The sequence below is a fragment of the Dendrobates tinctorius genome, unplaced genomic scaffold, assembly GCF_039654945.1.
Source record: "Dendrobates tinctorius isolate UK_male_01 unplaced genomic scaffold, ASM3965494v1 ptg000009l, whole genome shotgun sequence".
NCBI classification, from domain to species: Eukaryota; Metazoa; Chordata; class Amphibia; order Anura; family Dendrobatidae; genus Dendrobates; species Dendrobates tinctorius.
Genome location: NW_027361677.1, coordinates 26915345 through 26939975, shown reverse-complemented (window position 1 = coordinate 26939975; position 24631 = coordinate 26915345). Strand labels below are relative to the sequence as shown.

General features: G+C 40.1%; 1 protein-coding gene across 9 annotated transcripts in view; it reads left to right on the top strand.

Moving 5' to 3' along the window:
- KCTD15 (potassium channel tetramerization domain containing 15) overlaps positions 1–24631 on the top strand; it is a 47308-nt gene that overhangs the window by 10625 nt on the left and 12052 nt on the right. For all 9 annotated transcript variants that reach the window (XM_073585244.1, XM_073585286.1, XM_073585262.1 and 6 more), the window contains exons 3-4: positions 12430–12574; positions 23756–24061. In XM_073585244.1, the coding sequence (XP_073441345.1) occupies positions 12430–12574; positions 23756–24061 (451 nt within the window). The remainder of the gene's footprint in view (positions 1–12429; positions 12575–23755; positions 24062–24631) is intronic.

The following is a 24631-nucleotide window of genomic DNA, read 5'->3' as shown; positions in this document are numbered from 1 at the left end:
ATGGCAGTGCAGACAAGAGGGTGACTTTGCTATGTTTTCCGGTTATGTCTGACACGCCTGTACAGAAACTTATTAAGAGACGGCCCGGCCAGGTTACCCACTGCTTGTAATTGGCTTCTATCAATAACATTCTTGCTGGTTAAACTGTAACTGTTTCTTTCCATTAAGCAAGGTCATACTTAGACACCGGGTTGTTTTTTTTTTTTTTTTCCTTGGGATCCCAAAAAAAAAAAAAAAAAAAATAGGGAAAATCCACAGCAACCCCCTGGAGGAGATCGCAGTTCAGTGTATGCGACATACTTTCTGCATGGTAATTAGGAACATAACTTTGCTGCCAGATGTTTGGCAAGACTTGCAGACATTACACCCGCTTTCACTGAGTTGTGAGAACCGCAATGTCCGGGGCCATGCGGTACCTCTAGATTTGCAACTAAAGGAAAGCTCTAGACGTTTTGTTTGCAACCTGTGATTGTCCAGCCATTCCCACACTAGATCTCCTAGCAGGCCCCGACAGTCGCAGGTTGCAGATCTCCCAGATGCACTAGCACAGGTTGGTGACCGCTGCTACATATACTGGGGCTTTATAGCACTTTTTACGTAGTTTTGGCTCATGTCTTAGGCAGCAAACACTAGGGACAGAAAAAACCAAAGCCTAAGGCCTTGTGCACATGGCCATATTTTCCTTTTTTTTCTCAAGAAGAGCTATACACATATGTGGCCATGGATCCTCAGTTAGGATGCACCACTTGCCCCACCGGTTCAGATCGCAGACGTGTCACCCTCCTCTATCAGAGATTCTTCCTGTGTCTAAGATAAAAATACCAATTTAACAACTCTTCAGGACAAAACATTGCATCGCAGTCACCGAATGTTTTTGTATGGGGCTGTGCACATGTCGGAGGGCATCAGAGCTCGATTCAATTTTCACAGACTGACACAATGGAGAAGATGGAGAATTTTCTTTTTCCATCTCCTCCGCATTTGAGAAAATCACATCACACTCTGATCGGCGTTTGCTCAGAGTGCTATAAGCGTAATCAGAGAGATTTTCTCGAATGAGAGAACGTACAGTCGTGTGACCCTTTAATCCAGCAGCTCTATGTTGAGTGTGTGTAAATGGAAATTTGTCTTTGCGTTTTCCCCTGGTCCCAGAAAGTTTGGTTTGTCTAGGTATATTTGGTTTTTAGAAAGCAATAACAGTGGCCATATTGATGGTTAGCCAGCTTTTCCGGTATGGTTGTATTCACGTGACCAGGTGGATGTTACGATCTGCATTACAGCCAATATTCCTGGCCTGACCGTGGGTTTCCTGACAAGATCTAATGGCATCATATATGCCTTTAAGACTCTTTGTTTAGTTCACGAGATTGGGTCAGGAATTGCGGCCATAGCACGTATAGTAATGTTCGGCTGCTGTCTGGTTGTCTGAATGCTTACTAATTGATAAAAGTGGCTAAATACTAAAGAAGTGTCCTGATCTCAGATAGGATATACCATGAATGTCTGATAGATGCAAATTCCACTTCTGATAGCTACACCTACCATCATTATAAGAGTTCCCCGACCCCCATCCCAAATGGATGCAAGTCTGCAGCTTTCTCAGTTCACGTCTATGGGAGTCACATAAACAAGCCACGTACGCTTTCACAGCTACCTCCCATATGGGTGAATGGGAAGAGCCACCTCTCCATTGATTCTCCATCAGGATGCACCACTCGTCCCCCATTCTGGAGATAGATGCAGATCGCTCATCATCTAGCAGATATTCACACCTCTTTAACAACTCTCCAGGAGGAAGAGGGTGACGCCGGAACTTCAGTGGAGCGGTGATTGGCCGAGATGACTGTTGTGTAAGCATCTCGATGTGTTTCCATATCACCGCTGCACGAGGTGACAATCGTGCTTTCATCAGGGAGAGGCAGAAACCAGTCTCCTATGTCAGTTCATGATCCGATTCTAATTACAGGTACCGCGTTCATAACTTTGACCTGTAATTAAAGAGATCGAGCTGTAACCTCCCTACTGGGTGGTTCGGTGTCACACGTGTGGAAGGATCACTGTACTGTTACTATTTCAGGGGACAGTTTGTTCCAAAACACAATGTTCACAATTAATGGACATAAGGGAAAGTGTCAGGACACTATCAAAGTTATTTGACCAAAAAAAGCAGATATGGTACTGAAGTAACAGATATATATATATTTATATGACTGGTTCAGGAGTCTTGTAAAATGGAGAGCGAGCCCTGTAATCAGATGACCACCCTGCATAGAAAGGGGTCATCGGATTACCTTTTAGCAAGATAGGAGATGAAGTGGACAGGAGGCCTCAAATGATGTGATGTAGCCATGCCAGTGTGTTGGGAAGACTCCGTAACTCCATACACCACCGTCCACCTCCAGGACCCCCATGTATCTGATACAGCCTGTGTATATGTCATAAATGCCTGAATACAACACACATAAAGGGCTGATTAGACAATCTTTAATCCTATCACCTAAATTAGGTATTATCTATCTTTTATTATAAACCTTCATCCTGTTTTATGAAACTTTGCAACCACCGACATCCTCCAGCCTTTAAAATCTTGTCTTTTGCACAAAATCCTCCAGGCGTTCCTGATCCTAGGAGGTAATTATTCCTCCCCCGGACTCTCTTGCTTGCTTCCTTGTTGAGTTAAATATTAATTTTAGGAAGATATATATTAGAAAAAGTATGAAAAATGAGATTGCGGCAGCACCAGGTCTGATGACCCAGTGACTGTGGGAACAAGATCAGTGACAACTCCGACCTTCTCGACTCAACCTTCTGTATTGTGTGCCGTTTTTTGGTGAAAACTCTAAAAGAAGAAATGCAGCATTAAACCCAAGAGATCATTGGAGGATTACATCATGTTTACCGGACTGGCTCTTTATGCTCTGTGTGCACTCATGCTGGAGCTTAGCACTTCTACCTGCTAAGCAGCGTTTATTTTATTTTTTTTTAGAGTGATTGGTGGGGGTCTTGGATAGATCAAAAATTTAAAAATGTAAGATTTGTAGTTACTAAGACTTCCATAAAAAGGCAACTGAAAGCGAAGGATTTTGTCACCCCAAATCTGCAGCAAAGCGAAAGACATTTTTCACAACTCTGCAGAAAAAAAATCTGCAGTGGAAATTGACCTGCGGTGCAGATTTTAAATTCAAGGTACTGCATGCAATTCTCTGCAGTGAATAGTGGTGAGATCTGCAGAACAATCCATGACAAAATCTGCAGTTATTAGATGGAATTGTTTCAGATTTTTAAGCAGATTTACCACTGTAGACAATATGTACGTGTGAATGTACCTTGGGCTTTTTGGCCAGCTGGCTTCTGGGTTTTTTCCAGGTATGGTTTAGGCCTTGAGCAGGAGAGGCCCACAGGCATCCTGAATGGTGTCTCTGTTTACAGCAGTAGCCTCTGGGGAGAAGATCTTCAGAACGCATTGTGCAACAGAAAGCTTTATACGTTTTGTGAAATTACAAGCACATAGAGGCACCGTACGCGTCCACAACACAACACTGCCATGAGCCCATCACTCAATGCACCTGTACACTCTTTGGTTGCAAATCTTGAATTTTTTTTACTAACCAGCCAGGCCAGCCTTTAAAATAAATTACATAAACTGTAACAGAGTCTCTACTGCTGGTGTGAACTGAGGCTTACAGGGTAGGCAACGTTTATTAAGAAAAAAAAAAAAAGCTTTGCAAATATTCTTCATTAAAACTTTACCGTTTGGTGTGTATAGCGCAGTGGGCAGGATGTCAGGCTTGCTGGGTGGCTGGAGCGGGGTCACAAGGGTCCTACTGCGATCTCCACCACAATGTGTTAGGAAAATTAGGGTGGGTAAGAGCAGTTAGCAATAGTTCGACCCAAAGTAACAGCTCAACAAAGACCCTTCTAAAGAAACCAAAGACTCCTCAGTGGCGATTCGATGAGACCGAACAGACTGCAAAAGAAAAAGAACGGCTAGAAAGATTCCCAAACAATATCAACCCTATTACAAAAGGAAAAAAGTGGCCCGAGGGGAACAGAACCAACCCGCGATACAGACTGAGAGAGGAAGAGGAGAAGTGTAGACTTTTAGGAGCACTGGGAAAGCGGTGAATGGTTCCTGCCTATTGTGAATGGATGAGTTCCTGCAGCACTAAGGGTCTGTGCACACGTTGCGGATTCTGCTGCGGATTCGCAGCGGATTTGGCCCTGCGGATCCGCAGCAGATTCTCCTGCGTTGTACAGTACCATTCTATCCTATGTAAAATCAAAAACGCTGTGCACATGCTGCGGAAACAGCTGCAGCAGAAACGCTATGGGTTCATTTCGGCAGCATGTCAATTCTTTGTGCGGATTCTGCAGCGTTTTACAACTGCTCCATTATAAGAATCCGCAGGTGTAATCCGCCCAAAATCTGCAGAAAATCCGCAGTAAATCTGCACTATATCCGCAAGTAAAACGCAGGTCATTTTACCTGTGTATTTAGCAAAATCTGCGCAGAAAAATCCGCAATGGAATCCGCAACGTGTGCACATACCCTAAGAAGAGAAGCAAAATAACAATGAAACGTTTTTTTTTTACACTGGCGGACCGCTTTTTCTGACTGCGCCTGCCGGGGAGAATTTCTCAGCGATGCATTTTAACCCTAAACGCCGTCTGGAAGCGGCGAAAATAAAATTCTCTCTCTCTTTTTCCAGGCCGCGGTTCCTTTAAATTTCCTAACCTTTCCAACTTCAGCGGATCCGTCCAACAAACGGTCCGGTGACATCTGAAGTGTGAAACGGGCCTTACTGGACAGTCAGCAGCTATGCAACCCTTGTTTTGGGGCTGCTGACTGGGAGATGCATTATGTGAACTTCCAATAACCCGTTTGGCATTCTAGTGATCAGCCGATTTCTTGGGCCCGACTTTTTGGAGGGGTTGCCCGGTCTTCTGGTACAAGGGTCTGCAGTCGTTTTGCACGGCTGCGGACTTCTGGGTTCTGATAACGTGCGGTGCAGAGTCCCCTGTATTGCTGGTGATTGGGTCATGTGATCGCAAGTATGCACTTTGTCACTTGCCGACTGGACATTCCGGACTTCTCTCAATTCCCTTGTAGTGATAGAAGCTGAGCACGTCTAGTCGGAATGTGACTGGAAGTATGCAAATCGCAAGCTTGCGGTCGTGTGATTGCCCACTCTTATTGCCAATACTTGTGAACTGACATCATGCGCTCCGCACTGTCGGGATTCTGGGGTTTGCCGTTGTGTGGATTGACTGTAGATTGTTGTGGGAAGACCGGACAACCCCTTTAAACCCCCTGCAGAGAGGGATAAAAAGCAATGTCCAGTGCTAATTCATACAAAACCAATGCCTTGTAATATGTGAACTGGCCGGGTTTCTAGATTCTTGATTTCTGCAGAAAATTGCAAGTTACTGTAAATTGTCTCAAACACTTGTGCTAGAAGTCAATTGAAATTGTGCAATGTTTTCATCCACTTGAAATAATTTGTTTTACCATTTTTCTGATTAGCATTGCATTTTTGTGTTTCCTGATGAAGGGAGTTTGTTCCACAATGAACCACGGAGATTATTGAAACTGTTCTTTGTCCACCAAAAAAAAACAAAACAAAACTTTACTGTTTGGGGTCCTAAGTACCTTCATGGTTACAGACTTCCAAAATTGTGGTGCCATTCCAAACGTGAGCCAAAACGTTTAGGAGAATACTTTATTTAAAGGAGACAGTATTTCTCACTGATTTGGGGGAGATTGGCTGACTATCTGATTGGTATGAGGATGTCCTGAATGCCTTATAATGACAAAGGGGTAAAAATGGTTGGGCATATTTAATTTAACATACCTGAGATTTGCTGCCAGCAAATGTCTGGCAGAGGCCGTTTCCTATTAGGAATACATGCACACTCGGCCAAGTTGAGCATACATATGTATGAGTAGGAGGAATAGCTGTCAGCAGGGTGTAGCGCACACAGTATTTGGTACAGAAATTTCTGCATCATTTCTAGATCTCTTGGCCAGGAAAAAACGTAGTAGCAAAAACGCGTGTTTGTTACTTGCGTTTTTGGTACAGATTTTTCCCCACTCATTAGTATTGGAGAAATCTGCAGCAAAAACTCCAAAACAATTGACATGCTGCAGAATGAAATCAGCATTAAATTAGAAACGTGCATGAGATTACAGGATTCTCATTCACTTTGCTGGCATCAGGAATCCCTTCAGGTTTTGTGAAAAATCTGCACTGAAAATAAGCAGTAAAGACGCAACGTGTGAACACAGCCTAATAATGGGCGTTCACCACTTCGTTAGGTTTAAAGTTAGTTAACTTTGTGCATTGGATTCCATAATACACACTCAGAGCTCGAGGACTGTGCATCTACAGCAGCTTACATGGACAAAATACGTATATATTGCAAACATAAAGTGTTGATGGTAAACTATCATTATTTGATTTGATAGGTTGTGACAATAAAACCAGGGTTTACATTGTGGTTATTGTTGACTTATGGCTGCCTCAATGGCATGCTTCACATTTATAATACCAGGACGATGGCAACACTGTCATCTATTGCAATACAAATCACATTGAACGTGTAGAAGATGGTGTGGGGGGCGCAGGGCGACATCCTCATTACCATGTATACATATCAGGATCTAATAGGGATGGCCTGTCCCTATGAATCTCATACTAGACATTCAGAGATGAACACTTTCTACTCTGCTCACTGGAATATACAGTAAACACAGGCAGCAGATTGCCCAAGGCCCGATGAGATTCAGAGCCAGGGGCTATTGACCTAGTGTTACAGCTGTAACATGTGTATCATGTGTAGAGAAAAGCTGCACACGAGATGGGGGAAGGGATAGAGGCATCTCTGCCGTGCTGAAATTATCATCAGATATCAGGGGGCTTCACTGCTAAATAGGAGTGACGCTAAAGATTCCTGTAAAACAGCTAAATCTGTCTGCAAGGATTACATCCACACACTTACTGTATCTAACGATCGACGAAAAGGCATGAACCAGCTGAGACATCGATAGGGCGATAGAAATAGTAATGTGATCATTAGGAGTCATTATAGACTTTATAAGAAGCAAAACCTGTAAAATGTTTCACATTATATTTTCATATGCAAAACCTATTTATTTTCTCTATATTTATCAGACTGTAATGAGCAAGTCCACTCTCCCATATCATCATGAATGCTGAAGTACTAAATATAACACTGCCCGCTATGTACAAGAGTATAACTGCTATAATACTGCTCCTAGATACAAGAATATAACTGCTATAATACTGCTCCTAGATACAAGAATATAACTACTATAATACTGCTCCTAGATACAAGATAACTACTATAATACTTCCCCTATGTACCAGAATATACTAAAATACTGCTGCCCCTATGTACCAGAATATAACTACTATAATACTGCCCCCTATGTACAAGAATATAACTACTCTAATACTGCCCCCTATGTACAAGAATATAACTACTATAATACCGCTCCTATGTACAAAAATATAACTACTATAATACTGCCCCCTATGTACAAGAATATACTATAATACTGCCCTATGTACAAGAATATACCTACTATAATACTGCTCCTATGTACAAGAATATAACTACTATAATACTGCTCCTATGTACAAGAATATAACTACTATAATACTGCTCCTATGTACAAGAATATAACTACTATAATACTGCCCCTATGTACAAGAATATAACTACTATAATACTGCTCCTATATACAAGAATATAACTACTATAATACTGCCCCCATGTACAAGAATATAACAACTATAATACTGCCCCCATGTACAAGAATATAACAACTATAATACTGCCCCCATGTACAAGAATATAACAACTATAATACTGCCCCCATGTACAAGAATATAACAACTATAATACTGCCCCCATGTACAAGAATATAACTACTATAATACTGCCCCTATGCACAAGAATATAACTACTATAATACTGCTCCTATGTACAAGAATATAACTACTATAATACTGCTCCCTATGTACAAGAATATAACTACTGTAATGCTCTCTCCTATATACAAAAATAAAAGTATTACAATGCTGACTCTATATATATAAAAAACAACTCACACTAAGGTCTGTTTACACAATAGCTCTTCTGAAACGTGAGATATCCATTATTTTTGTGGATCGTTCATGGGCCTATTACAATTACTGAACCTTTTCACGTCCTTTTTTGTGGAAGGATTGCCTTTAAAAAAAAACAAAAAACAAAGACATACTACTTAAGTTCGTATTGCAGACCAAATCTTACCAGTACAGTTCAATGGTCCCATGAAAATAAATGGATAGAACACAAATATCATCGGTATTTTATTGTTCAGTGGGTAGGAGAAGCATAGATTTCTTTTTCATACATAAACGAATTCAACAAGAAATGTAGAAAAATTAGAAACAGACCAAAAATGGGTCTATCACCCTGAAAAGATACGGCCCATATTTCATGTACGAAGGAAAAAAAGGAAGTTTGAAACCTGCCTGAAAAGACATTATGTTAATTAAAACTGTTCACCCATTTTATTACACATAATTGAAATCCCACTAAACACTTAATACAATTAAGACCACATCCAGATAAAACGGGTAGCAAACAACAAATATATAACAAACAATAATCCCAGTCCTAAATATGAATTATATAGTAAAACTATTCAGCAAATATTCAAGTTCAGAGGTGTAGGCAGTGCAAATTTCTGATGTTACCCATGTATCATGCCAGTGGTTTGCTAGCTGTTGTGCCTTGACGTGTGTTTCGCGTTTCTTTTATATCACTTCTTCAGGGGTGGCAAATACGGTAAGTCCATTGTGTTGTTTTAATTCATATGCCATTCCGTCATGTGACTGGACTACGGCCAATCCAAAGTGCTTATTTTGACATGTGCGCACCCAGCGGCACCTTCTCCAATTCTGTGCTTCCATTAAACAATCAGTAATGCGCATGGCTATGATGTCACCAGACATTAGGGATATGCATGAAGGGCTGATGCAGCAGCCAGCCAGAGAGGCCAACAGCAGAACATGTATGTGCACCAGCGATTCGGACCAAAATTTACACACGTGCTCAAAATTGTTGGTACCCCTCGTTTAATGACAGAAAAACACACAATGGTCACAGAAATAACTTGAATCTGACAAAAGTAATAATAAATCCAAAATCTATGAAAATGAACAAATGAAAGTCAGACATTGCTTTTCAACCAAGCTTCCACAGAATTAAAAAAAAAAAAAAAAAAAAAAATGAAACTCCTGAAATAGACCTTGTCAGAAATGATGGTATCCCTGAAAATGTGACAAAAGGGACATGATAAATCACAGTGTGTCCACTAATTAGCATCACAGTTGTGTACAATCTTGGAATCAGTGAGTGGCCTGCATAGAGGCTCCAGATACTCACTGTGCTGTTTGGTGACACGGTGTGTATCACACTCAACATGGATCAGAGGAAGCGAAGGAAAGAGTTGTCTCAGGAGATTAGAAAGAAAATTATTGACAAACATGTTAAAGGTAAAAGTTATAAGACCATCTCCAAGCAGCTTGATGTTCCTGTGACTACAGTTGCACCTATTATTCAGAAATGTAAGCTCCATGGGACTGTAGCCAACCTCCCTGGACGTGGCCGCAGGAGGAAAACTGATGACAAATCAAAGAGACGGATAATACGAATGGTAACAAAAGAGACCAGAAAAACTTCTAAACAGACTAAACGTGAACTTCTAGATCAAGGAACATCAGTGTCAGATCGCACCATCCGTCATCGTATGAGCCAAAGTGGACTTCATGGGAGACGACCAAGGAAGACACCATTGTGGAAAAAAAATCATAAAAAAGCCAGACTGGAATTTGCCAAACTACATTTTGACAAGCCACAAAGCTTCTGAGAGAATGTCCTATGGACAGATGAGACAAAAATTGAACTTTTTGGTAAGGCAGATCAGCTCTACGTTCACAGACGGAAAATAAAGTCTATCAAGAAAAGAACACTGTCCCTACTGTGAAGTATGGAGGAGGCTCTGTTATGTTCTGGGGCTGCTTTGCCGCATCTGGCACAGGGTGTCTAGAATCTGTGCAGGGTACAATGAAATCTCAAGACTATCAAGGGATTCTAGAGAGAAATGTGCAGCCCAGTGTCAGAAAGCTTGGTCTCAAGTCGCAGATCATGGGTCTTGCAACAGGATAATGACCCAAAACACACAGCTAAAAACACCCAAGAATGGCTAAGAGGAAAACATTGGACTATTCTGAAGTGGCCTTCTATGAGCCCTGACCTAAATCCTATTGAGCATCTTTGGAAACAGCTGATGCATGCCATCTGGAAAAGGCAACTTTCAAACTCGAGACAACTGGAGCACTTTGTTCTTGAGGAGTGGCCAAAATACCTGTCAAGAGGTGCAGAAGTTTCATTGACAGTTAAAGAAATCGTTTGATTGCAGTGATTGCCTCAAAAGGTTGTGCAACAAAATATTAAGTTAAGGGTGCAATGATTTCTTTCCAGGCCTATTTCATGAGTTAATTTTTAAAAAATTCTGTGGAAGCATGGTTGAAAAGCAGTGTCTGACTTTCATTTGTTCAGTTTCATAAATTTTCGATTTATTATTACTTTTGTCAGAATCAAGTTATTTCTGTCACCATTGTGGGTTTTTCTGTCATTAAACGAGGGGTACCAACAATTTTGACCACGTTTGTAGTTGTATAGAGCTATACTTCTCCTTTTGCAGCAAGAATAAGGTGACAGCACATACTGTAAAACTATTAAAAGTGTGATATTATGATACTGTCTAGTGCAGAGGTCTCAAACACCGTGTGAGTCATATCATTATAATACTGCTCACTGTGTGCAAGTATATAATTACTATATTACTGCCTGCTATGTGCAAAAATATAGCTACTATAATACTGCTCCCTATGTACAAGAATATAACTACTATAATACTGCCCCTATGTACAAGAATATGACTACTATAATACTGCCCACTATGTACAAGAATATAACTGCTAAAATACTGCTCCCTATGTACAAGAATATAGCTACTATAATACTGCCCCTATGTACAAGAATATAACTACTATAATACTGCTGCTATGTATAAGAATATAACTACTATAATACTGCTCCTATGTACAAGAATATAACTACTATAATACTGCCCCTATGTACAAGAATATAACTACTATAATTCTGCCCCTATGTACAAGAATATAACTACTATAATACTGCCCCTATGTACAATAATATAACTACTATAATGCTGCCCCTATGTACAATAATATAACTACTATAATGCTGCCCCTATGTACAATAATATAACTACTATAATGCTGCCCCTATGTACAATAATATAACTACTATAATGCTGCCCCTATGTACAATAATATAACTACTATAATGCTGCTCCTATGTACAAGAATAGAACTACTATAATACTGCTCCTATGTACAGGAATAGAACTACGATAATACTGCCTCCTATGTACAACAATATATCTACTATAATACAGCTCCTATGTACAAGAATATAACTGCTATAATACTGCTCCTATGTACAAGAATATAACTACTATAATACAGCTCCTATGTACAAGAATATAACTACTATAATGCTGCCCCTATATACAAGAATATAACTACTATAATGCTGCTCCTATGTACAAGAATATAACTACTATAATGCTGCTCCTATGTACAAGAATATAACTACTATAATACTGCCCCTATGTACAAGAATATAACTACTATAATGCTGCTCCTATGTACAAGAATATAACTACTATAATGCTGCTCCTATGTACAAGAATATAACTACTATAATACTGCCCCTATGTACAAGAATATAACTACTATAATGCTGCTCCTAAGTACAAGAATATAACTGCTATAATACTGCTCCTATGTCCAAAAATAGAATTACTGATACTGTACATATGCCAAAAAATATAACTAGTATAATAATGCTTGCTAAACCTAATTACGGTACTCTTTAAAAAAAAGTCCTGTCCACTTGATCAATTGCTACATGTAGGAATGTGGCTTACACTTTTGTCACTTATCACACAGCACCCATTGGTAGAGTCTAGAAATTCAAATGTAAAACAGACGAATTAAGGCAGACAAACATATTACTATTAATGTTTCTTTACTGTTTACTTGTCTTGCTTAAAAAATACAAGTTTTTGTTTACAAACGGTAACACTGGTAAATTAGAACATAAGAAAAAGTTACAAATGGTGTCTCTCAAATGATTTAAAGCACCGAAAAAAGGCCATTTTCTATTTTTAATCAAAGAGCAAAAACAGTATAAGTACAAAAAAAAAAGTAACATCTGAGTGATTTTTGTTTTATAACAAATGTTTTTTTCTTTTCTCCTTAGGATAAGTCGTCTGTTTAATGGCACAGAACCCATTGTACTGGACAGTTTAAAACAGCATTACTTTATCGACCGGGATGGGGAAATTTTCCGCTACATCTTAAGTTTTCTACGAACGTCAAAGCTGCTCCTTCCTGAAGATTTTAAGGTAAAGCTTCAATTGAAATCTATTTTTACAAAAATTTAAAACTCTAAGATTTAGCAAGAAGCACATTTTTCATGGATTTTCCTTAAAGATAAGATGATATTATTATGATTTCAAAATCTATTGAAATCACCGACTATATCTGCTAGAGAGGTAACAGACCGCTCCTGCCTGCGCTTCTGCTGCTTCATTTGACCTTACATCAACAGAGCAGCTCTTCCTCTGTCTACAGGGAGCGACTGCCTCAGTTAGCCAACAGGAAGACGACTGTTAATCACCCTGACATTGGCAGCGTTATCCCGTCAAACAGAACAGAGAGGAAGCGAAGCCTCCACTCTGTTGAATTGAGAGTTGTCAAAATGAGTAGTCCATGACCGCTCTGAGTGGGCAGAGATCAGCGCTGGGCAGAGCAGGCAGGTATTAAGCATTTTCCTGCCTGCAAGTTCTTAGCCTCATAAATAAAATAGTCCTGGATTACTCCTTTAATTTCATGGTCTGTACATGTGAAGAGGGTTAACGTACTTTATCCTCACAGGTTTACAATCTACAGGGTATATGGGAAGTAGACAGTAGGTCGGGGGGTATGTAAATGTATAAATCTAGAGATTGGTGGGCAACTAGTCAATGGAACGATCACCAACCCAAAGGAGGCTGCCCATGAAAGTTTCCTCTTCTTTCTAAATGAAGGGTTACCCTCTAGAATGTGTAAAATAATTTCTATAAGAACTCCTTAACGGTTCAGGCACATACAACATGTGCTCTGGATTAAGTTAAAAACATGCTACATTCTTGCTGGCGTATTGTAAATGGTTTTAATGAAAGGTATACGTTTTCAATTACGGTACTCTTTATGCTTATTATCGGATTCTGCATTTATCAGACACTCTTCTAGTGCGCATATGGATAATGTGAATATAGGGGCACGTTAGACTTATGTCATCCGATTTTCTGTTGGTATAACACAGATGTAATTACTGTTTCTAATTTAGGGGACATGGACATAAAAACGGTCGTCTAGGCAGTGAAATCTGTAAAAAAAAAAAAAAAAAAATAGTTTGGATTTTGCATTTCCGTAGGTCGGCCATTGTGCTGCTACACTTATCGCTTCACATTCAGCCCACTGGCCAGTTACAAGTTTTCCCAAAGTCATCCACATCCATTAAACATATGTTTTAATGTATAGAGGCAGGGCACACTTTTATGTCCACTCTTTGGGGGTAATTTATATGTCCATGTTGGAAATTCAAAATCTATGTCCTACATAAGTATCTGGCATCTAGCGTTCGATCAAAGTCTGTAGGAGTTAACAGGAGTGGCAACTGCTGCTCAAAAGCCATATGACTGGTAGCTACCTAATGAACCTTCTAAACTTTCTAGAATAGTTATTTATAGTCATGGAAATATATTAATTTAGCAAATTTGTCTAGACTGGTGGATGTGGTCTAGTCGCTTGGTTGACAATGGAAAACTGGGTAGTAAAGTGATTGTGAAGTGCCCATGACCAGTCAGCTTAGGGGGCCATAGACCTCACAACAGATGGCACGTAGAGAGCTGGTTTTTGCCATGAGTTACTCATTGGATAGGAAACTTACATTACATGACATCACTGTGTTCCGGCCACCTGTCGGATGGTGCAGTGATTATCGTTTTTTTAGTAAGTAGCGGTGGGTTCTTGGAAATTACATGATAAAACAATCACTCCTAGGTATAAGATATTTTGATGAAATATGTAGTACTTATACTTTGTGGTGCTATTTTCTTAGAAACTCCGGTCAGTGACTTGCTATTGGGTTGTATTCTTGCATTCTCCCTCGTCTGTCAGTAACTAGGCAACCAGTAAACACAACTCAGCAGTCACTACCTTTTTTGCTTCATGTAACAATGTATTCTTATTCATTGGACACGCTGGATACTATTTGTAGATGACTAAATCATTGAGGGAAGCATCATGCACTTACCAGAAATTTTTTTTTTTTTCATAAAATGGATTTTAATAAAATCTATATGAATAAGCAAGTTAATTGGTCATTTTTTTTGTTGCTTCCAATTAAATGGAGATGAATGGAACAGAAGAAAGTAAATTTGGTGTGATTTTATATTAAATAATAAAAATGGGAGTATACAATTGTTTCCTTTGGTTTTGTAAGTGGAAAATTTATTCTAACGTAGTTTCCATTTTTGATGCATGTGATGGGTTTGCTTTTTTTTTCCCTTTTTTTTTGGGAAGTTACAAAGTTAGGGGATTACCAGAATGGAGAGAATCACATTAGGTTGGCAGTGCTGCAAGAAATAATAAGCGTTAGATGAAGTTTTTTATTAGTACCAACGCGTTTTACTGCCAAAAGGCCTTGGCACTGATTTTTGGGATTTTTTTTTTTACCTTGAGAATGGCACTGGTCCGTCACCAAAATGTGTTGGTACTGATTTGTTTTTTTGACCTAGAGAAAGGCACTGTTTCGGCAGAAAATGTGTTGGTACTAATAAAAAACCTTATCTGAGGCTCTAAGGCTCCTCATTTCCCGCAGCATAGCCCATCTAACGTGATTCTCTCCTTTCTTGGACGATATCTCCTCCAGCCATGGGGCAGCAGCGGATATTCACAGGTGTTGTGAATGTAACCACCCCCCTCAGTGGTGTTATTTTTAAAAGCTATTGCCATATCGTGTGCTCTGTTGGCCCCCTCTAAATTTCTTAAAGTTAAGGGATTAGGGATATCAAAAATATTATGTAAGGTATGTGTTCCCTTCCTGCAGAGCCAGGGCGGTTGGACAAGCCTAAAACATGTGTACCGAGATCACCATGGGCCAGTAGACCCTGCCCAGGTTTGCTCAATAGTGACTGTACTCCTCTTCTACTGTATGGCCCAAACTTTGTGATCAAACCCAAATTATAAGGAGCAGAGGACGTGCAATGCGAGAAGGCAAAAATAGATCAGCAGGTATTCACAAATGGATTATGGTAGACCAGAGTGATTCAGAGAGTTGGTATAACTGTCTTGTGGGGTACGGTGGAAATCCCCAACATTCTGGACTACTGATCAGCACTTCTGAGAAACTACGTGTCAGCTGAAAAAGTAAATTAATGTGTATGCAAAATGTAAATGCATATAAAACACATGAGCTTTACACAGAGAAAACAAAAAACAAATATCCTAAAATAAAAAAGTAAAAAATAAATTGCAAAAATTGCATGAAGGTAGTAATAATAATAAGGGTTATTTAGTAAACATAATTTTGATCAAAAGTATGTACAAGCCATCCTGACACGTCACGGCAACTCTTGTGGTACAGTCCTAACTCTGGTCCTTAAAATCTTTCCACTTTTCAAGTGACGTAAATGTGAACAAGGACCGAGGGACTGAACCCACCAGTAACAGCATAGGCCAGACAGGATAGATTTCCCAACTCAGAAATAGGGCGGTCACACCCTTATATGCACAGAATGCACATTGAACTAAATGAGAAACTAGGTCTGAGCTGGAAAAGTAAATTAATGTGTATGCAAACTGTTTCCGAGTTGGGAAATCCATCCTGCCTGGCCTATGCTTTTACTGGTGGGTTCAGTCCCTCGGTCCTTGTTCACATTTACGTCGCTAGACAAGTGGAAGGTTTTAAATAGAAGAGTTAGGACTGTCACACAAGGGTTGCCGTGACGTGGTGGGATGGCTTGTACATTCTTTTGATCAAAATTATGTTTACTAAATACCCTTAGTATTATTACTACCTTCATGCAATTTTTGCAATTTATTTTTTACTTTTTTATTTTAGAATATTTGTTTTTTGCTTTTTTTCTCTCTGATCAGCACTTCTGGTTGCCACAGGCTCCAGGATGGAAATGTGTAATAATTGATATTACATGGCACTTTGCAGTGGCTCTTTGCTGCAGCTCGAACAAAGTGATCCTTTGCCATGGACCCTCCTCTATAGGACACACAACAGTCACAATGGGCTGTCCTAATAACATTATAATTTACATAACTTAATGACAGTCATTCTGTAATTAGTATTTAGTAAAATGAGTAAGCAGCTGGTTGCTATGGATACATGTAAATTCTCTTTTTCTCACCATTTTACAATGTTAGATAATGGATCCTAGTGACTTTCCACAGTAGGTCGTAGGATGCTGGGTAATTGTATAAAGAAGATAAATATAGTATTTGTGTTTTTCTAATTAGCAAACACTTTGGAGAGTGTAAAACACATGCTGTTTTTTTTTTTTTTCTCTTTTCTCCCCCTTATCCTGAGCAGTGTCTTATGGTAAAGAAATCATTACAATGGGGCTGCTGAATATTTATCAGTTTTCACCTTTGTTTAATCAAATAGAAGAAAGTGCCGTCTGGTTACATCGTGTTTCGTTTCACCCCGGCAGTTGTGAAAGTTGTTAAAAGTTTTGGAATTTTTAGTGTTGAACAATTTGAGATCCCTGGTAATTTCTGACGAGCTTCCATGGAGCCGCCATTATGGAGCGGGGGAGGATGGATGTAAGTCACGCGGTGCTTATAGAATAGGTGTGAAATTGTAGTATATATGGGGAGTGTTGCACTTTGTACCTCTTGGCATTAAAGAGACGGAATTGCTAGATGAATTTAAAGTGCATTGTTTTCTAGTCAATGTTTTCAGATCGAAAAGTAAATATATATTACTAGGTAGATAGATAGGTAGATAGATATGAACTGAACTGTGGCCACGCAACATGGGCTAAATAAAGTCCACTTTTATTTTCATAAATATTGGAGTGGTGCCTGCTTTTTCGATTTTAGATTGGTAGACAGATAATAGATAGACAGACAGACAGACAGACAGACACAAGGATAGATAGACGGAGAGATAGAGGGATGGATAGATAGATAAGAGAGATTGCCTTATCAAAAGGAATGATTCCTACTCCATAGGTAGTTGCTTTTAAAAGTGAACTTGTCAGCAGGATTGTGCTCAGTAACCAACAGACAGTGTCAGGTTGGTGCCGTTATACTGATTACAATGATACCTGGTGATGAAATCCATCTTGTGGTTTTTCTTTAATGTTTTTTAGACTGTGGGCAGGGCTTTATGTTGCTTTGCTTAGGTATTCATACTGATGGCTTATGACAGGTCACTTGATCCCTCACTGACCTGCCCCCTAGTTTACATACTGCATATCTTATTGTTTGAAAAAAATAAATACATTCATCATGCCGGTGGCGGTGCCTGCGCTGTAGCATTTTCCAATCTATAATATCCATATTTTCATTTGATTTTCTCATATAAATTTCTTAAGAAAAAAAAAATGATCTTAATGAAAATGGTACCGGTGGCCGGCACAGTAGCATTATTCGGAACGTGATAGATACTACTGCGCAGGCGCCGCCACCGGTGCCATTTTACAAGAGTAAAAAAAAATTGGCTCCATCAAAATGGCAGCGGCGCCTGCGCAGTAGTATCTATTGGTGATTTGAGAGATGCTACTGCACAGGCGCTGCCGACGCCATCTTGACGGAGCCAAAAAAAAATTATTTCCTCTATTAAAATGGTGCTAGCTCAGTAGCATCTATCGCCATTTTGTTAAGATTTTTTTGTTCTCAAGTAAGAACAGTCAGTGAGGGATCAGTTACCTGTCATAAGCCATAAAGTTGAATATGTAAGCAGAGCACCACATGAAGATCCCCCACAGGCCGCCCCGGAGCACGAACATCATTAAGTGAAAACCGCAAATAAAGATTAAGCAACAACCATAAGATGTATTTCATCACCAGGTATCATCGTAATCTGTATTACTGCGCCGACCTGACACTGTCTGTAGGTTACTGTGCACAATCCTGCTGACAGGTTCCCTTTAAGCATTTCTTTTGGAAATATCACATTCGCCAGATTTTCCAGTCCATGTAATACTGAGTGAGAATTGATTGATTATAATGATCAGAAGAATGTGATGTAACATGTTCATCTGTAGATGTAGTTTAGGGCTCACACACGTCTATATCATTATTGTGTCCCATAGACCATTATATTTTACCACACCGAGATCATTCTCTGTGACAGGTTCCTCCAGCTGTCATATTACAGAGGTAAAGCATGGACACGGTGTCACAATCTTACCCGTGTGCCTGGACTTTTAGGCTGAGCATTTTTGGGAGCTGACTGAATAACATAGTTTTTTCATCTTTACACTGGTTTTTGTTAGTATGAGAAATCACAACAACACCATTAAGTGCAGTCATTCAGAAGGCGGCCGATCCTCAGCCCTTGCACAACTTCTACATCTGGCTGTGTTAGTTGTTAATACCCCTTAATGCTGCAGACAGCTCCAGCTTTCACGCCCAAAAGTCAGCATTACGACAGGGTTTTTACTATGATCTCTGAAAATAACCTAGGGCTTCTCTCAACCTTTGATGTGTTACTTGTCGTAAGGGCTGGCAAAAATGCGGCCTGGAATAGGTTCTTTTCAAGATGGCACTTCTAGCATCTTAAGGGTTGGTACCTTGCCATACTTAGAACGGGAACATTTTTTTATGTACGGTATAATATAAAGTGCTTACATAATAATACAATTTGTATTATGTATGGTGATAACTATGCCGATTGATTACAGAATAGATCTGATCAATAGGTTAAAAAGATAAATAAAGATTTCTGATTATTTAAAGAGAATCTGTCAGAATGATTTTGTAATGTAAAGACATGGCTGTAATGTCGCTATATACAGATTACATTGATACTTTTAGTGAAGACATTCTCTTTTTTGTGCTTCTTTTATCAGCATTTCTAGCGTTCTGCTATTAAGATTTAGGAGCACAGGGTCTGGACTAAGCAGGAGGTCTTCTCCTGCCCAGGTCCGCCACCTGCCTCTGGTGTTTGAATGACAAGTTACTGAATTTTCAGTGACATGCCCCCTGTTGGGGCTGTCGCCGTCAATGCCGTGGGCAGCGTATGCACAAATTGATTTTGCGTCTGATCTACAATAAAATGGCACCTTGGGCATGTGTAGACATCTCTAAAATGTCATTGAGCCGAGATCTCAATCAGCACATGTTCTGCCATTTTATTGTAGACCAGCCGGGGAATCAATCTGTGCATGTGCGGCCCACAGCATTGACGATACCAGATTTAAATCAGTAACCTGTCATTCAATCACCAGAGACAGGTGGAAGGGTCAGGGCAGGAATACAGCACCTAAATCTCACTAGAAGAGAACTTCAAATGCTAATTGAAAAAGAATAACGTCGTCACCAAATGTATCAAATTAATCTGTTTAACAGCGCCATTACAGCCATATCTTTACATTGCAAAATCATGCCGACAGCTTCTCTTTAAAGGGGTTGTCCTGATATCACCTGTCCACAGGAGAGATGATAAATGCTTTATCTCTGGGGGTCCAGTTGCTGAGATTTCCACTTAGGGCTCGTACAGACGATCAAAGTTTTGATCAGTTTGCGATCTGTCAAAAAATCGGATCGTGCTCAGACCAATGTTTAATGAGGCAGCGCACATACCCGATTTTTTTCTTCAGATTGAGTGAGTGGTCTGAGTAAAAAAAAAAAATTGCAGAATGCACAAATTGGCACCTATAATTGGATGGCAGTCACCCATTCATATCCATAGGTCTGTGGAAAACATCAGACCCCACTTGAATGATATCCGAGTCTGGTGTCATTTTCACGGACACTGAACGGAGAAGATAGAAAAACATTTTTTTTGTTTTAATTTTTCACATCTGAGAAAATCGGATCACACTGATCAAATTGAGAACATAATTATCATGTCTTGTGTATAGGTAATATATATGTTTGCTTGTCTAGAACAACAACTTTAATTAGTTTTTGAAATTGGAAAAAAAAAGTTCTGTTTATTCCTCACCACTATGGCCCTTGGACTAACTCTAGTATTGCCGCTCAGCCCCATTAATGGCTAAGGTCATAATACAGCAAGGTGTTGTACTGTAGTGATATATAGTATTACAGTTTGTAAAACTTGCAAAAGTGGGTATGGTTCTAGAATAGAGACATGATGCATAATATTATGTAATACGAGGAGTCCTAATTTTTCCGATCCAGTAATTCACATTTATTTGGGGTATGGAAAAAGACTTAACACATTCCATTTGTTGGGAGAATGTAATTAATGCCAAATCCATGACAGTTGTGATAAATTGACCGTGTATAAAAACCTGATGGATCCCATTAACTTACAATGGATCCAACAAGCTATTTTTTTTTTTTTTTTTTTTAACGGTAAGTTAAAAACTCCATTCAGTCCATAAAAAGCTATGGGAACCTAATGGAAAATAGCCTAAGGATAGTGTGGACAGAGCCTAAAGGCCCCGTCTCACATAACGAGATCGCTGAAACGTCACAGATTTTGTGACGCAACAGCGACCTCGCCAGCGATCTCGCTACGTGACACATAGCAGCAACCGCCCCCCCCGCTGGATATCGCTGATCGTGCTCTTATGTCCTGGGCCATTTTCGATCGTTGGCGTCCCGCTGGCCAGCCCGCATCGCTGTGTTTGACGCAGACGAGCGACGTCGTTGGTGACGCAGAACTTAGGGACGCAGGCGTGAGTCGTCAGAATAACTGCTGTGTGACAAGGTCCCAACGACGGCCGAGGTCGTTATACGGATCGCCAGATCGTTGCTGCATCGTTGAATAGATCTGCCTGTTTGACAGCTTACTAGCGACCATGTAGCGACGCACCAGCGATCCTTACCAGGTCGTATCGTTGTCGGGATCGCTGGAGCATCGCTGTGTGTAACGGGACCCTAAGAGTAAGCGGTAATGCAAGTTACCCCTGACTGCCATTGTTTTACATGTGACTATGAACTACTATGGCCGAGGTCTAATTTCTTATTATCTGTCAGCAAAGACGGAGCAGCCAAAGGGAGACTTATATTAATAAAAGTCTTATATTTGCAATCTCTGATGTCGATCACAGCAAAACAAGAATATGTGTAAAGTTGCAATTTCTTTAAGAGAGTTAAATGGGTTGCGGACTACTTAGAAATTGATGGCATATTCTTGGAATCGGTGGAAGTCCGACACCAGAAATCCCCCCATTGATCAGCAGTTTTCAGAATTGGATGGATGTACACTGCATAGAGCCTATTTTCGGGTACTGCAGATACTGCATAGGGGTGTCAGGGGCCGACTCCCCAACATTCTGATCGATCATTAACGTATCAGCAGAGGACCTGCCATTATGACCGGTCATGACTAAACCTCAAATTTCAGCAGTTTGGGTAAAAATGCAAAAACAAAAATCCCAAGATATGATGTGATTAATACTTGTTTTTGGACTGTATGTATTGTTTCCCGAAGGTATAATGTTTTAATGCAGAGATGATGCATGTGAAATGAGCGCTAACAGCTTGGAGACCCCAGCATGAAAGCCTATTGATCCGGGTGCCGGTTAATATCAAACCTGTGTTTCGGCACTTTGTATAAGAGGAGCGAGAAGTTATAAGGGCTCTCGGCCATCTGTAATTATGTTTGCTAGGGGCTGCGATGTGTAGGTAGTTAATTAGCTTGCGGTAACTTTGTAAATGGAAATTCACTATTAAAAGTTCAATCCCGTCTTTTAGCATGACCAATTTTTTTTAAATTACATTAAAGCCCTCCGCATTTGGAAACCAAATGAACTTACACAAAAAAATATATGTTGAATTCAAAGACTTTTTTTTAAAGAAGGAGAATAGGACTAGAAATGTCAGCCATGTGCGTTTATAGTGGGAGATATTCTTTCTTTTTAGGTAATTGGTTGTAGCATACAAGAAAAGTCCATAAAAATGCTTTTATTTTTATTATTTTACTCACTTATATAGCGACATTACATCCATAGCGCTTTACAGACAATATTTACTTTTATAATCTCAGGAAGAATGTCGTGATATTTTTCCATCCTTCCTGAGATGGACGGCAGTTCGTTTTCGTTTCTTTATTTGCAGGATTTGGACGCTACAGCTCAGTGTCAGGTATAGATCTGACTCATTGTTTCCTTTCACAAATCCATAGCTGTATGGGAAGCATTGTGATGTGTTGACATATCAGGCCAGTAGGAAGACGTAAAAACACATTCAAGGAGGTTAGAATAGAAACGTAAAAAATATCTGCACCTAGTAAGATGGAAAAATACATGTTTGTCTCAGAAAAGGATACAGGATAGTGACCCTCTGCAGTATTCAGGGGCAATGACCCCCAAAAAAGAAAACAATGAGTTCCAAGTAAATTAAGTGTGCAAACTTGAGTTGGCTTCTTTCTTTTGAAACACTTCCACTTTAAAATACATGCATGCTCAGTTAGACTGACGGCCATTCCTTCTGAACCTATACACATGCATGCTCAGTTAGACTGACGGCCATTCCTTCTGTACCTAAACACATGCATGCTCAGTTAGACTGATGGCCATTCCTTCTTTACCTATACACATGCATGCTCAGTTAAACTCGCGCCCATTCCTTCTGTACCTGTACACATGCATGCTCAGTTAGACTGACGGCCATTCCTTCTGTACCTGTACACATGCATGCTCAGTTAGACTGACGGCCATTCCTTCTGAACCTATACACATGCATGCTCAGTTAGACTGACGGCCATTCCTTCTGTACCTATACACATGCATGCTCAGTTAAACTCGCGCCCATTCCTTCTGTACCTATACACATGCATGCTCTGATCCAACAAGTGTCCATGTTTTTCATTTGGGGGAGAAAGTAAAGTATTGCCAGACAGCTCCAGCAGTGGCTTATCTTCCCTGAGAAGCATCTTTGACACTATATAATCTTTTCAGAGAAATTCTGGATGCCACCATATACATAGAATAGTGCTGAGGTGGACATATCATTGGTGAAATCAGGGGCCCCAAAAGTTAACTGGGCCAATTTCCACCTCCCAAACAAGTAAAATTGTGCATTAGGATGAGCCATTGGACTGCAAAAGGGTCCATTTATTGTTCCTGTACAGGGGCCCACTTCTGTCTTTTTCCACCAGTGGAATAGTGGTCGGGTTAAAGTTGGATGTTTTAGGCAACTTTCCTCATATGGATCGCGGTCTGGAGAAATAAGTCTTTAATGGTTGAACAATTGCTCAGCCGATGTTACGATACACATTAATAGATTACAGCGGCTGAGTAATGGCAATATAGGTAAGTTAGTTGGTGAAATAACACAAAAGCTCTGATAGACACGGACTTACTTTTCCTTTAATTCTGTCCTAGGAATTTAATCTATTATATGAAGAAGCAAAATACTATCAGCTCCATCCTATGGTGAAGGAACTGGAGAGGTGGAAACAGGATAAGGAGCATCGGAAGCATTTCCAGCCATGTGACTGTCTAGTGGTGCGGGTGACTCCCGATCTTGGAGAGAGAATTGCACTGAGTGGGGAAAAAGCATTAATAGAGGAGATCTTTCCTGAGACTGGAGATGTCATGTGCAACTCTGTAAATGCTGGATGGAACCAAGACCCAACTCACGTCATCAGGTTTCCACTCAATGGCTACTGCAGATTAAACTCTGTGCAGGTAAGATACAGCTTCAGAAACCATTTACTTATTTTTTTTAATTCATCACTTGATGGAACCCCAACCATCAATCCATTTATTGTCTATGGGAATGGAGCAGAAAGCCAAGTACCGTTCTTGACTATTTCCGGCAGTCCTATAAACAATAAATGGACTGGAGGCAGAGCATTAGTGATGAGTGAGCGTGCTCGAATAAGGTGTTATCCACATGCTCGTGTGCTAACAGTGTTTTCGGTGTGCTCGAAAAATATGTCCCCGAGGCTGCATTTCTCGTAGCCTGTTTGTTAGGCAATCCCTGCATGTTTTGCGGCCGTCGAACAGCTGCGAGACATGCAGCCACGGGGATTCAAAACATATTATTCGACCACGCTGAAGTCACCCGCTTAGCACCCGAGCATGGTTGGAAAACATCTTATCTGAGCACGTTCGTTCATCACTATCGAACATCAATAAAAACAGGGCTGTATAGCGTCCGGTTCTCTGGTTTTCATAGCACACACAAGTTATGCCAAGCATCTATGTATTATCAATAGGGAGAGGGTGGTAAGCTGCTTCAAGCAAGAGGATTGA